This window comes from Chionomys nivalis, chromosome 8 (genome assembly GCF_950005125.1).
Source record: "Chionomys nivalis chromosome 8, mChiNiv1.1, whole genome shotgun sequence".
NCBI classification, from domain to species: Eukaryota; Metazoa; Chordata; class Mammalia; order Rodentia; family Cricetidae; genus Chionomys; species Chionomys nivalis.
In genome coordinates this window covers 94,460,715-94,476,684 of record NC_080093.1, presented here as the reverse complement: position 1 = coordinate 94,476,684, position 15,970 = coordinate 94,460,715, and the positions used below count along the sequence as shown (strand labels likewise).

The 15,970-nt window shown below is 38.1% G+C and overlaps 1 protein-coding gene across 1 annotated transcript; it reads right to left on the bottom strand.

Annotated features, from left to right (window-relative positions):
• Positions 1-2,889: 2,889 nt before the first annotated feature.
• Positions 2,890-3,834, bottom strand: LOC130880192 (olfactory receptor 51F2-like). The gene has a single exon (XM_057779128.1). It carries the CDS (start codon positions 3,832-3,834, stop codon positions 2,890-2,892), a length of 945 nt encoding a protein of 314 aa, XP_057635111.1.
• Between the last annotated feature and the right edge of the window lie 12,136 nt (positions 3,835-15,970).

Genomic DNA, 15,970 nt, shown 5'->3' with positions numbered 1-15,970 from the left:
ACTGAACATGCAGGACCCACAGAGAAATGACTGATGAACTTGCCTAAAGGTGAGACCATCCTTCAGGGTTCCTGCTTCATGAAAGAGTCTGTCAGACATTCTGCAGGATACAAAAGAAAGTGACTGACAAACTGCCAATACAGGTGGAACTGTCTTTGAAATTTTCTGCTTCATGGAAAAGTCTGCCAGACACTATGGGCCTGTAGGCTAAAGATGGATACCCCAATGTCACGGAAGAACTTTGGGTGACTGTCCAGGCAGCCAGATGTCTCTATCAATTTTAGAGTTTTGGAAGTTGCTTACAATGCACTTCAGGTTTACTTAGGTAATATTATATCCTTCTAGAGTCTTTGATGGAGTTGAAGAATTTATAGTTGTAGTTATAGTTTTTCTTAGTTATAATAAAGTCTCACTTCCCTTCTTCCTAGCATTCTGTTCTGTCTTCCCTGCATACCTATGTTCTCCTATCAGGCCAAGCAGTTTTCTTTATTAATTAATCAATGAAAGCAATAGATAGATAGAAGACCCACCTATATCAAGATAAAGTAGATATAAATGTTGCAACTGTAATTCTAGCTTGACACCTGCTTTTTTATATGTAATTTATGTTAAAGATAAAGCCTTCCTTTTTATTTAAACAGAAAAGAGGAGGTGATGTGTGATTCTCCTTGTATGCTGTGAATGCCATTAGTTAATAAAAAAACTGGCTTGGCCTGATAGGGTAGAACAGATCTAGGCAGAAAAAGCTAAACTGAATGCTGGGAGAAAGAAAGGCAAAATCAGAAAGAAGCCATGTAGCTCAGCTAGTGACAGATGCCGAAACTTTACCCAGTAAGCCACAGCCTTGTAGAGATACACAGATTAATGGAAATGTGTTAATTTAAGATATGAGTTAGCCAGGAACACGCTTAAGCTATTGGCCAAACCATATTGCAAATAATATGGTTTCTGTGTGATTATTTCAGCGCAGAGCAGCTGGAAACAAACAAGCAGCCTTTGACAACATACAAGGGCTAGTTCCAGGACAGATTACACAGAGAAACCCTGTCTTGAAAGCCAAAAACCAAAACCAAAGCAAACAAACAAAAAACAAAAAACAACAGAAAAAAAAAAGAAAAAGAAAAACCAGGCAGGTGAGGATGGAGGTAAATACTGTCAGGAAATGAGGGAAAGAGGTATTACTGTTATGATTATTATCCTTACAATGTTTGGAGTCCTGCAGTAGGGCATACTGGGTAGGGTCCTGCATGAAGAGAGGATGTAAGTCAGCAATTGATCTCTGAGAGAAGAACACTACAGGCAAGAAATGGTGAGTATGAATTATAAGGCTGGAGTGTGCCTGATGATATGAGAAGCTATCTGGAGGCTAATGCAGGTTTACTAGGTGAATCAAAGGGCATTTGGGGATGGAGCTGGAATAGTGGTGGAGACTCAGCACAAATAGAGGTCTTTCCACACCACTACAATCACTGACCCCCATGGGTCAGACAAGAGCCCGTGAGAGTGTGCTAAAGAGGGACTCATAAGATCTGCTATGAGTCCTAGAATAAGTACTCTTAACTGTAAAATGCATGAAGGAAGATTCTCCAGAAAGCCATTCCCAGATGATTTCAGGTTCAAGTTGATAGCTGGCATCCTCAGGATAGCTGTGGAAACAAAGTCAAGTGGTTGGATTCTGGATTTGTTGACAAACAATTAAGTGTGGAACAGGAGTAACAGCAAGGCAGGAGAGTTCATGGAAAGGGTTTCATCTTAGAGATCTGGAAAACAGAGTTTCTGGTTATGGAAGCCTGTAGACAGGCCTGCATTTTTATTGATGGAACTGTTAGGAATACTTAAGATGATTGTGAGACAAATTAAATGATTATGTTGTAAACATTGATACATTTAATGTCATAAAAGGATATGAAATGACGAGAAAAAGAAGCACAATAGGAAGAAGATGCCTGAGAACAAAGTTCTGGGATATTTCAACACATTTAAGTCAAGACTAAATTAAGAGAAAGGAAGTAGTAGACTGTAAAGTCCCAGTGCTAGGTGTAGTATATCTCGTCTAGTTGTCAGCACGGGGTCTCCCAGAAAACTCAGACACTGCAGACTGCTTTCATTGCTCCTAGTTGCCCACCAGAACAATGGTGGGATACTATTTCCAAAGACACCACATGCTTTAGTGGCAGGACTTGGAGAAATAAAGCTGATGTTGACCTGGAAGCTCCCCCTGCTGTCTGGCTCTCATAGTGCCAGAACATACTATCAAGGATACTAGAAAGCAAAAGTCATTGATAATCTTACCCAGCTACGAACACCACAAGTTCCAATTATGATAGAATTGGGAAGGTATATTCATGGGTGAAACTGTGGTAAAATATTTTGGGGGTGACTAACTGCTTAATGATCTGGTTTAAAGTTGGATCCACAAGATTTATTTATGTCTGATGTAAATCTGGCCAAGACCTCATAGTTGGAGAGATCATAGACTCTAGGATCAACTTACACTATTAGCTTGCTAAATGGACATTGTGTCAAACTACCTTCTAAATACACATCTCTATACACATAGGCAGTCTCAATCTTCACCAGAGAAGTTTCTTTGAACAGTGATGGCAGATAGCTAGAAAATACTACCTACTTTTCTACAAAGGGATGATTTAATATGAAATTAATACGAAATTTTAACTGCTACAATAAAATAAGAATAAAAGTGCTGTTGATAAAGGGGCAAGGAAAAACTTGAGATATAGGCTATCTGTAGTTCTTGCTTCCTATTTATAAATCAGTATCTCGTCACCTGTGAAATAAGGGGTCAAGTAGCTGACATTCTAGACGTATTCTAGCATTGACTGACAATGTGGCCTGAAACAAGCCATGTAGCTCTAGTCTTTTGTGATTCTATATTCCTTTAGAATGGAGAACTTTTATCAAAGCTTTACGTATCTGCTTGGTCCTCACACTGTAGATGATGGGGTTCATGACAGGAGGGATCAGCAGGTAGGTGTTAGCAATCATGGTATGAACATAGGGTGGGGCTCGTTTTGCAAATCTGTGGACAAAGGACAAACTGATCAGTGGAATATAGAATAGAGCTACGGCCCCAATATGGGAGATACATGTGCTGAAGGCTTTCTTCCTCTCTTCTGGAGAAGCAATGCTGAGGACAGTTCTAATGATCAGGACATAGGAAAGGAGGATGAGAACAGAGTCCACACCAACAGTAGAAATCATGGCAGTCAGTCCTACTACACTGTTGACCCTGGTGTCTGTGCATGAGAGCTTCATGACATCGGGGTGGAAGCAGTAGGAGTGGCGGAGCACATGGCTGCTGCAGAAGGTTAGTCTCTTAAGAAGTGCAACCATTGGTGTCAGCATCACTGTTCCTCTGATGACAGTTGCCACCCCAATTTGAGCTATTCTAAAATCAGTTAAGACAGAGGCATACCTAAGGGGGTTGGAGATGGCCACATAGCGATCAAAAGCCATGGCCAGCAGCACTGAGGACTCCATGACAGTGAAGAATTTAATGAAGAACATCTGTGACAAGCAGGCATTGAAGCTGATCTCCCTGGCATTGAACCAGAATATTCCCAGCATGGTGGCCAGAGTGGATACGGACAGTCCGAGGTCAGTGGTGGACAGCATGGAGAGGAAATAATACATGGGCTCGTGGAGGCTGGGCTGAGTGATAATGGCGAAGAGAATCAGGCTGTTCCCTGAGAGGGCAGTTGTGTAGAGAAAGCAGAAGGGGATGGAGATCCAGGTGTGGTAGGCTTCCAACTCAGGCACACCGGTGAGCAGGAAAATGATGGAAGAAGATGAGGTATTCTGGAGAGTTGACATGCTAGGTTGAAAGTACAGACAGGTCTGAAGCAGGTCTTTGTGTGTTCTATTCATAAATAATTTTTTCCAACATTTATTTGACCAAGCGTGAGCATCTATACAATATATGAAAACAGGGATGACAACTTTAAATTGATAAAAATTTGTATGATTTCAACTATTACAGCAATATTTTTCTATTTTTGGAAAAATTGTCTCAGTCCACAGGTCATTTTCTGCTAGCTGCATTTGGACTGTGTGATCTATCTTCCAGCTGGGGACAACACAGGTCACGTGTACCCACTTAGTATAACATCTTACCATATTCAACTACTTTTGGTCTAAATGTTTTGAATGACTAATTCTCCACAATAGATTCTCTGCATTTGTGGAAACATACTGCCTGGGAGATATAATGAAATGTTTCTGTCTTGTTTTGCAGAGGAAGATGAATCTTTATTGAAAATATCACATTTTCTTCTTCCTCTGAGTAGAAAAATTAGACAGGAAGGTGGGCATGCATGAACTGAAAATGGGGTTTGGGGAAAAACATTAAGGCTATGGTTGGTTATGGCTCAAGGGAAGTAGTCACTTTTGGGCAGGGTCCTTGGTGGAAAAGAAAGTCACTAGGTGACAGACAGCAAGCATAGGACGTGAAAGGGCACAGAAGGATGACTAAATGTGTCCAGAACACACACACACACACACACACACATACACACACACACACACACACACACACACATTCTACTTTTAGGGTCATGCTAGGGAACCTTACTAAAATAAATTGCAAAAATAATTGAAATTACTGGAATATTATGGAGAAAGGGGAAAAAGTTAATTGAACTGAATTGAGTATATCTGGAGACTCTAACATTTTTAGTCCTGAATGCCCTATGGGAGTGATGAAATTATTGTCAGAGATGTATGATCATCATAATGAAAAGACTTAAGAGTTGATGCTGATGTACTACATACTTCTAAACAGATGCAAGAAGATATTTTAACTATTGTAACCACCCCTAAATGATAGCAAATTGAGGTGGTAGATATACTAATTAATTTGATTTGATTAGTCTTGAATGTATACATTTAGGAAAACACTACATTGTATTCTATAAATATTCACAACCACAGTTTGTCTTTTAAAAGAGAATCATTCAAAACCTGAAAACAACCTAGATCCCTTCAATGGAAGAATGGATGAAGAAAGTATGGAATATATACATATTAGAGTACTACTCAGCAGTAAAAAACAATGACTCCTTGAATTTTGCATGCAAATGGACGGAAATAGAAAACACTATCCTGAGTGAGGTAAGCCAGACCCATAAAGAGGAACATGGGATGTACTCACTCATATTTGGTTTCTAGCCATAAATAAAGGACATTGAGCCTATAATTTGTGATCCTAGAGAAGCTAAATAAGAAGGTGAACACAAAGAAAAACATATAGGCATCCTCCTGAATATTAACCTTCATCAGGCGATGAAAGGAGACAGAGACAGAGACCCACATTGGAGCACTGGACTGAAATTTCAAGGTCCAAATCATCAGGAGCAGAAGGAGAGAAAGCACGAGCAAGGAACTCAGGACCGCGAGGGGGGTACCTACTCACTGAGACAATGGGGATGTTCAATCGGGAACTCACCAAGGCCAGCTGGCCTGGGTCTGAAAAAGCATGGGATAAAACCGGACTCGCTGATCATAGCAGACAATGAGGACTACTGAGAACTCAAGAACAATGGCAATGGGTTTTTGATCCTATTGCACATACTGGCTTTGTGGGAGCCTAGGTAGTTTGGATGCTCACCTTACTAGACTGGGATGGAGGTGGGTGGTCCTTGGACTTCCCACAGGGCAGGGAACCCTGATTGCTCTTAGGGCTGACCAGGGAGGGAACTTAATTGGGGGAGGGGGAGGGAAATGGGAGGTGGTGGTGGGGAGGAGGCAGAAATCTTTAATAAATAAATAAATTAATTAATTAAAAAAAGAAATTAAAAAAATCCAAACAAGAATTTTAAACATCAAAGAGAGCTAAGAAAGGCAGAAGAGGATTGTCAGAATGTGATAATGCAGTTGGTTTGTAGAACAGAAGAAAGGCTAACGAAAAAGCAGTGACAATTTCCTGTGTATGCATAGGGATATGTTTTCAAGTGAGACCTTTTTCCAGAGTTCTGTGTTAAAAGCTGAAGAATAGCACAGCATCTTCCCTTTAATAGTTTGCAGTGAGTGAGGGAGAAACATCCTCGAGGTTTACAGTAACTCCAATATCTAGCTGCACAACACTGAACAACAGGAATGGCTTTGGAAGGCGGAGGGTCGCCATGTGTACCTGATAAATCTGGCAACCATGCCATGTGTAATGACTGATTGTTTTAAACATGCCTTATGTAATGACCAATTTGTTGTTGCTGTCACTGAGTTCCAGAAAGTTTTACAAATGATGACTTAAAAATTAAACTACTATAAGAATAATTTCCTGAATTCTTAACTTGTTCATTAATAATTTAACTTATTCATGGTGAATTTTCATACTTCTTGATAATTTCTTCCTTCTCTTTGTTGATGAAAGATGATAAAACAAAACAAACTCTACAGTACAGTTTGGCCTGATCCGTATTTTCTCTGGCAGCAGAGAACTCAAATTCCCTGCTTTCAGCTGGGCTTTCGACACTCTCAAACCAGAATTTCTTATAATTTCTTTTCATTCAAGCTAGACCCAGACAGGACCTCACATTCCTTTTTAGAGCCATGAATTCTTTATAAGCAGTTGACCGTCTACAATAAATCTTTAGGTCAGCTCAACAGTAGACAGTATAGGGTACTCACAGAGTCTTGTTAGTTAGTAAGACATTAAGTGAGTCTGAAATGATTTTATGTTTGAAGAAATCAAAAGAAGTTGTCATAGACTTTAGACTCCACTCTTAAAGTTTTAAAGCATCCTCTTTAATAAGAGTCCAGTGACTCTCATCAACAATAAAAATGCAATGGTTTTGACTATGAATGATATATCAGATTTTGTATAGGCATATAGGTATGGTGAGAACCACAGAGCCATAGTCAAAGAAATGGGCTCTACTAACTGCAGAGTGCCCTAAGGTAGGAGAGGCCTAAGAGATAAAACTGAGAAAGCTCAGGGAAGCAGCTCCCATGTCTGTGTTGGCATGTGCGAATGAGCCTGTGTTAAGTGTTGAGAAATTAATTCTAGGGAATATCAACTAAGTAGATGAATTGTACCTAAACTTTTCATGAGTAGATGTGAGCTTACAAGAGTGAAAACAGGGTAAGTGTGCTCTTGCCAGAGAGAACATGAGAAGTGATAAAAGCCATAGACAATTATAAGAAAAATCACACAAAAGGGTTCTTAGCATGAGTCTGGGCACAGAGGAGGAAAAGAAGTGGACGAGAACATAAGAATCCGAGTTTCTTGGAAAGGATGAAGTGTTAGATTTTGTGTCGCAAAGCGTCAAGAGCCAGGCATTTCCAAATATTTTATGAATAAGCAAACAAGCTGTTCTTCATCTCTTCTAATTCAACTCCAACAGGATTCCTTTCCTTCTTTAGCATTTGGCTGGACATCATTGATTCCTTTTCACAAGTTCCGCCCAACTCAATAGCGGAAGCTTTGCACACTTTAGTACAGGTGTTTCCGGAATACGCATCTCCACTAGGACCCTTTCCCATCTGCCATTATAGCCCACAGTGCTTAGATGGGAGAGGGATCAGTCATAAACCCCAATCTCTTTCAGTTTCCTGTTGTACAGTTTATAGGGAGCAAAGAAAAAGAGTCTGAAGAACAATCTGCTTTTGTTTATTTTTCCTTCACCCTTGGTAACAAGCAGGATATTCACCCCACTGAGAACTCCCAGAAAAGCCTTCCTCTCTAACTGCTGAATTTCTAAATATTCTGTATAAATTCCAGATAAGCTTTTCCCCTTAACTCAAAATTTGACTATCTCTTCCTTTATGCTTTCTCTTTCAATTCTTTCGTTGATGGTTACTCTGAATAATTACCTCCTCCACCATCAATCAGAAAATACTGTCCTCTGCTTTATTAATTGTGGTGTTATAGAAAGCTTGACTTTCCCTATCCTCTCTTGCAGTCCATATCCTCCTCTTGAGATGATCTAGTTATGACCATGGCTTTGAATAACACATATCGATCTGACTCTTAAATCTGCTCTCTGATGATAGCATCTCCTAACTCTGTATTCCAAAACTTAGCAGAATCATGGAAGAGTTAATCATGAAGGCAACAGTGAATGTGAAGCAGAGTAGGAGTACAATCTGTGTTTTAGAGGAACTCAAGCCACAGCTGGAGAACAAATAAAAGCTCTTGCTTCCAGTGATAGTAAAAAGTGAATAAAATACCAGTTTCTGAGCGATATCATCTCATTCCTCAGACACTACAACAGAACTCATTTCCTTCCCCATCCCAGACTTGGTTTCTTTCACTTATCTGCAAGTGGTATTAGGGTATAGTAATCCTCTTATTAAATTTACCACCCCTCACCTTTGTCTTGTATCTCTGTCTCATTCTATTAAAATATTCACTGTTTGTATTTTTCATTAATGACTCTAGTTCTCCAATGTCTGGGATGATAGACAACCGTACTTGAGGTTATATTTTAACACATATTTTTGTTACATTAAAAATCCACCTGCCCTACATTAGAGAATAATAAGCCACTAAATGTTCACGACATTATTCTGTAACTTTATTTTTTTTTCTCTCACCGAGAGAATATTTTACCATGTAACCCATAGCTAGCCTCTAATTCAAGATGCTATTGCCTTGGCCTCCTAAGCAATGAGATTACAAATATTCCTCCTCATTTTGGTGCCCCATCCTGCTCATATCTGTCAGACTCACCTTCTCCAATCACACAGCTTCATTCATTCCAGTGTGAACTTTCCTATTTAGACAAAGTTCTTTTTTGCTGCGGTATTGAGAGCTGTAGCCTGTCTACCCTCTCTAGACCATGTGGCACCATCAGTATTCTCCGGGCTGTTGCTGATGGTTTATAGCATGTGGTGGGCCAGGGCTGGATCTGTGCTCAGAAACACTAGTTTGGAAGCCTTGTACAACAATGCAAATTATTCATGCTGATATGTCATATGTATTAGGTCAGCAAGTATTATTGTGCTCTAGCCAGCACAATTGTATTCTTATTGTATCAACATGTAACAGATATGAATGGATTTATTTTAAAGACTCTTTTTTGATGAAAAGAATAAAAACAATTATGAGAGGTTATGAAACATTTTCAGGGTCACATACACTTGGTGAGTAGCATAGGCAGTATTCTGAACTCAGTTATCTTCAATTCCAATATTCATACTCTCAAAAAAGCTTATTTCACTGAAACCTAAAAGTTATGTAAACTTCCTTTAATACAGTTCAGTCATCTCTAGGGCTGGCTAAGTAAACTACCTAATGGAGCTCTGGCATACAAAAACTGCTCACAACAGGTATTTCACTTTTATTTTAAGTTACATTTGATTTATTCATTTACATTTTTGAGACAGGCTTTCATGTATCACAGGCTGACTCTGAGATTAGTATGCAGGTAACCTTGAGCTTCCAATCCTCTTACCTCCACCTCCCAAGTACTGGTATTACAGACATGTATCACTATGATCAGCTACACGCTCTTACTTTTTCATGAGTCATTGAACTTAGAAGTGAGTTTAACTGATCATGACAAATGCCTCAGAACACTAATTTAGGCATTTGACTAAAGCCAGGTCATTCAGGCCCCTAGAAGACAGAACAAAGCACTCATTCTCTGCTGGCTTCCTGGGAGCCCACAATTCAAAATCATTCTGTCTTCTACAGTCCTCTCTCCCATGATCTTATCTTTTGTGAACACCACAGTGCAACTGTTCCCTGCTGCTAAGACAGCACAGCTCACCCAGAGGCAGGAGCGTCACTGAACAAAGTTTTACTTACAGAGCCCATCCAACAGCGATGATTCCCTCTCAGGGTAACTCAGAAGGTGGAGGGAGCTTCAGGATTCCAGGGCAGGGCTGAGCTTCTGTTGAGTGTCACCCAGCTCCTTTGGAGATGAGCACAGAGTGCAGGAACCAGTTCCCTGTGGCAGAGCTAATTTACTGTGCCTCCAGGGTGTGGACGCTCCCAGAGGACTTCACTAGCCTGACACAAGCTTTTTATATCTCGTCCAGAATGTGATTATGGCTGCATGCTTTACAGGCTGATGTGAAGTTTTGAACTTGTGATATTTCATTGAGAGTTTTTGGAAAGCAGCTTTACCAAGATATAGTACATATACTGTAAAATTGACCCATTTATAGTGTATTATTCAATTGTTCTTAGAACAATTACAGAATTATGCAGTAAACATCATCACAATCCTATTTAGGAAAATTTCAGCACCTCAAAAATGCTATAACCATTAGCAAGCCTGTTGATCTTGATTAAAAAATAAAATATGATATGCTTAAAAACATCTCCTGTTATGAGTATAAGTTATAGTTCCCTCTATAATGTCTTAACCCCTTAGGATCTGACCGTATTCACAGCAGCACTGGTTTATTAGCTTCCTGGGAATGCACTGGTGAAGTGGCAACCTCTTAAGTCAAGAGGTCACCTATACATCCATACATATATGAGGTAACTATTTCCTAATGACACCCTATATTCTAGCTGTCCTGTAAGTGTTAGAGGTTAATAAAAAGAATACAACATAGGCCTCACTGCCTGGACTTTTAGTTTAGAAGAGAGACAGGCCAACCGACATTCATATGCTAGTCAATGACAAGGTTATGTTAGAAGCGTAAGGCAGGTGCTTGGTAAGCACAGTGGTAGAATGTTTCAGCCCAGTATTTAGATATACAGGAAACAAATACTATATTGTTTATTTTCTCTTAATTTTATCTTCTTTATTTTTTGATATCTAAACTGACAAGGTAGGGGATATCTAGAATAATTTTGATGTATTCATACTCTGCTCAAGTTATGAGACTATTATGTTGAGGAATATGGGCGGGTGATGGTTTAGCCGGTGATGTTATCTAAGGTGGGCTGACTACCTCCTGCCTCAGTCCTTCTAAGCGTTACCCACAGATTGGTTATATACACGGTCTTTTTCAATTGCAGGACCACTTTTGGCTTTATAGATCTATGAGTTAGCCTTAATTTCTGTCTCTTATGTCCTGTATCCATTACATTTACAGATCCTATCTATATTTGAAAATATCTGTAGTATTTGTTTCTTATCATTTTTTTGATCTTATATGTCAAACACACCGCGACACGTTTTTCTTTTAATTGATTATATCTAGACATTTCTTAATGTCTAGAATCTGAATGTGGTAATTTGCATTTCAAAGGGATTTTGAACTTTGCTGATGTGATGAAAGTTAAAGGTTTGAGATGAGGTTGTTTAGGTTGACCCATTCTTCACACAATCCTTCAAAATGGGTAACTAAAGAGGTGGCTCTGTGCCAAAGGCTCATCACCCTCTTCAGTGCTTTTGGAGATCACAAAAGAAGTCATTAAGCCAAGATCCACGGACAGACTTGAGGAATAGACAAAGTAATTTTGAAATTTCCTTACCCAAGTCCCCTCTTCCCTCTCCCATCTCTGATATAGGGCCTTACCGCATAGCTCTGACTAGATTGAAACTTTCTATGTTGACCAGACTAATGTTAAACTCATAGAGATTCACCCTTCTTTGCCTCCTGAGTGCAGAGATTAAAAGTGTGTGTCAGTATGCATGGCTAAGTAGTAGGTTTCTTTATGACATTTTCATACATACGCAATCTTCCTTCCCTCTCCTGTTCCCTGGTTTTCAGCTCCAGTAGCTCTTTAGATGCTTTCAATTTAGTCCTTCCTACTTTTTCTTTTTTGTCACTTGTGTTTTATTACCTTTGCCACCACTTTCCCTTAAAGACAACCCCTCTGCCTCTTCTCATGGGTTTCCTTTGCAGTTTCCCAAGTTTCATACACACTTGCGGCCACTTTAATTAAAAATGCATAAAATTAGAAGCTAACATACACAACTGAAACAGTACAGTTTTTATTTGTCTTTCTTAGCCAAGGTACTCTCACTTAAATTTCTTAATTTAATTTTTTGAATAAAATCATTCTTATTCTATCACTATATCTATCACTCTATCTCTCTATGTATTATCTATCTATCTATCTATCTATCTATCTATCTATCTATCTATCTATCTAACTATCATCTATCTATCTATCTATCTATCTATCTATCTATCTATCTATCTATCTATCCATCTATTATCTATCATCTATCTATCACTTATTTATTTACCTATCTGTCATGAATCACATATTATTTATTCATCAATTTCATTTCCTTGCTATCATGAATGAAGCAGCAATAAGCATGAGTGTGAAATATTAGTAGTAGGATATAAAGTTCTTTGGGAATATGCTTAGGAGTGATACAGCTAAGTCACATGGTAATTACAGTTTTAGTCTTTTGAGAATCCTCCATACTTAATTCTGTAGTGTTTCATCCCATACCTTTTGTGAAAAAACGATTCTTTCTGAATCCTTGACTTTAGTTCAGTGAGACCCACCCATATTAACCTATGCCCTACACACCAATGATAGTAAACTTGGTGGAAAAATCTAATATCAGTTTGAATTATGCAGTTTCTAATAATTAAACCATTTAAGGAACCTATTAAGTTTTCTCAAGTAGATATCATATTCTCTCTCTGTCTCTCTCTCTGTCTTTCTGTCTCTCTCTCTCTCTGTCTCTCTCTCTCTCTGTGTGAATGTGTGTGTGTATGCTCATGTGCATCCTTACAAAGAACTTCTTGGGACCTTTGAAGGTGTTTTTCATACCAGATTGGGTAGATTCTATAGCACAGACTATCTTCCCAAGAGTTTCAGAAAGTAATTGGAAAAAAAAATCACATTTGGGTTTTCTATGACTGAAATTGCTTTCCCAGAACATCAGATTTACAAAATGGTAGCGTGTGATACATGCATGTTACAAAAGTGTGCATATTGGCAAAGGATTTGTACATATCTTGTACACAAACTTTAAATAGGGCTCCTCTCTTTGCCTTATTTTCATACCATTTTGACAGAACTGTTAATGGTAATATTATTAAGATTTCTGAAAAGTGAATCACAAGGTTCATCAATAACATGACCAGAAAATATTTTATCAATATACTAGCATCAGTGCTTTGATCCTGGGAAGCATGTCAGTCTGTAACATCTTTGAACTATATTTTGTATTTCTTAAGTTTTGTAACTCAAACTGGAAATGTCAGAATTCAACATGAGTAAAGTGTTCTGTCTGGACCTGAGATAAATCCTATTTAGTTAATGTCAACATTTTACTGCAGCAAACAGTAAAATATTCTTGTCTATGAAATCAGATAATTTTTTTTAACTTACAATGCATGATATTTTGTTGCTGTGCTACAGTGTGCTAACCATTGTTTTACAGGTGTTTGCATAAACTTTAAGAGAGTGGGTTTTCCAGCTTTTATTATGGTTTTAAGTTTCCTATATATTCCATTTCTAAAAATTTATTGAAAGGAAAACACAAAAAAAATGCAGGCTGAATTTTATGTACAGTATTGTCTACAGAAGTCAGAATATAAGGAAAGTTTTTAGCGTAGGGAATACATGAACTATTTATAGTCAGGCCTCTTCCGCCTTTATGTTTCATGCGCAACTGATCATATGGACGGCTGTGACAGAACAGGAAGTAAGGGTCATATTCCAAAGCTCCCAAGGCAAATTGTGCAATATAGATTTAATGTATCTAGATTGTAGAAATAAAATGACAGTAGCAATGAAAACTGGTTACTGCAGCAAAAGTGTCTCCATTTAGCCCACCATTTACAAAGACATAAGGTCTGTGTCACTCCTGGATCCACTGTCTGAGAGCAGCACAGTTTATCTCTTTTCCTGGATCTGGCCATGTTGGATAAGTAGAAGATTTCCTACGCTCTTGTTCTATCCAGCAGTAACCGTGCAATTCTAGTGTGTATATAGACAAAACTCACACTTCCCTCTTCCTGTGAGCCTCTGGTGGCTGTTACAAACATTTCCATCCATCTCCTCTCTTCTGTGTTCAAGGAGCAAAGTTTATTTCTTGTTACAGAATTGGCTTAGCCTCTGGTAGACCCTCAGTTCCATCCCTACCAATGTACAATATCATCTGGTTCCATCTCATATTTTATATTGAAAAGATGTTGAGGGTGTAAGAGTGAACAGAGTAGATCCCACTCCAGTGTTTCTAAGGAGATATTGAGAGTTCCTAAGGCCAGGGTCATGAGGACCATAGGGTGACAAAGAATTGAAAACAGATTTGCCTTTTATACGATGATGGTTTTATCTCTTCTTCAGAGTACAACTATGTACTTCAAATGTTAGGAACACAGTGTCTGGCACATAATTGGCAATGAATAATAGCTCACTAAATTGGTGTATTGAGGGCTTTACGCACAAAATGATAGCAACCCAGTAAGAGTCATTAGTAGCATGTTTTGAGTCTATTGTGTACACTATGTGTCATGGATGCATATTAGAATATACTTATTTTACAAAATAAATTTATAAAACAGATAAAATTATTTCCCTATATCAAGATATAAAAATTGTGATGCAGATCTCCTGTTAGCCCATGATAACATGGTAGGTGACAGAGCTAAGTGTTAGGTAAAGACTGTCTGGTCCAAAATAATTTTGTTAACTTAATAAACAAAATACTTAATAACTTAAAACGGTATTGCTAACTTAATACAGTGTTCATTACTTGCAAATTTTATCATGTTTCTTCATTGACATTTTTTTTGGTTCAAGAGTATTAATACTTTGACCATATTAACTTATTTTCTCTTCTGCTGTCTTTCTTCTACTGGCCTCCCTTCATTTCTTAGTTTCCCCTTTACCTTTATATTTTAATGTTCCATCTATTTATCTGTCTGTCTGTCTGTCTGTTTGTATGTCTCTCTACTTATCACCTATCTGTATAATTTATATGCATAACACTCTTGCCTGGATTACTTTAGTTAGCAATATAAACATCATTTCCATCATTTTCTAGCAAATGAAATTATTTTATTTTTCTTTAGGGCAGAGTTAAAATTCATTGTGCATGTGTGTGTGTATGCCACATTTTCTGTTTCCATTTTTCTGTTAATGGATACCCAAGTCAAATTTATAACTTGGATTTTGTGCTTAGGTAACCATGAACGAAGTTTTCTCTGCAGTATGTGTACTTAGATTCCTTTGAGTGTGCCCAGAAATGCTGTAGCTAGCTGGACTATGTGTTAACTGTATTTTTAGCTTTTTTGAACTTCCATACTGATTTTCATAGTTGATTGTACCTTACACCACCACTGCCAGTGTACAAAATTTTATTTTCCTCTGCATCCTTGTCACACTTAATGTTGTTTGATTTCAAGTGACAGCTATTCTGACAGTAAGGTAGAATTTCAGTGTAGTTCTGATTTACTCTTTCCTATGGTTAAAGGTGCTGGGGAATTTGCTATGTACTGGCCATATTCAAAATACTCAAGTTTGAGACAGGCTGTTTAGATAGAGGCTTATCTTGTGGAAATGTGTCCTTTGGGTATCTACTCGTTTTTTTCTTCAGCTACTAAATTCTTTCAATATTTGTGGTTTGCTCTGAAATAGATCTTGACATTTGATAGCTGTGTCCCTTATCTTACAACTGTGCATATAGGATTCGTGTTTTGAGCAGGGAAGTAAGATTTCTCACATTTATGTCCTCTAACTACTAGGCATCTTTTTTTTGGCTTCAGTATCTTGGAAGCAACTATTTGAACTGTGCATTTTTCCCATGGAGTGTCATGCATTTCTTGGCAAATTTAAAAAAAATCTGGGAAAATGCCTTACCATCTGTTGAAATGATGTCTAGGCAAGAACTGTTTCTGTTAGTCAAGATGATGCTCAAAAGGAAAGCATATTTTCTTAGGTTCATGATGAACTAGATAAATAAAAAACATGTTTTCCCAGTCTTTCCCAGAGATCTAGACAAAAGGGGGACTTTAAGCAGGACATTTAAGGAACTGTTTTTCATCTGTGTTACTAGTATTTTTGAATATTAGGTATATTTCCAAAGTAATATTCTTTGTTTATGAAGTTACTAGATTCCCAAGATGACATTCA

Bases quoted from the DNA above. Each gene is read 5' to 3' on its own strand.
- LOC130880192 (XM_057779128.1), bottom strand. From the start codon at position 3,834: ATGTCAACTCTCCAGAATACCTCATCTTCTTCCATCATTTTCCTGCTC.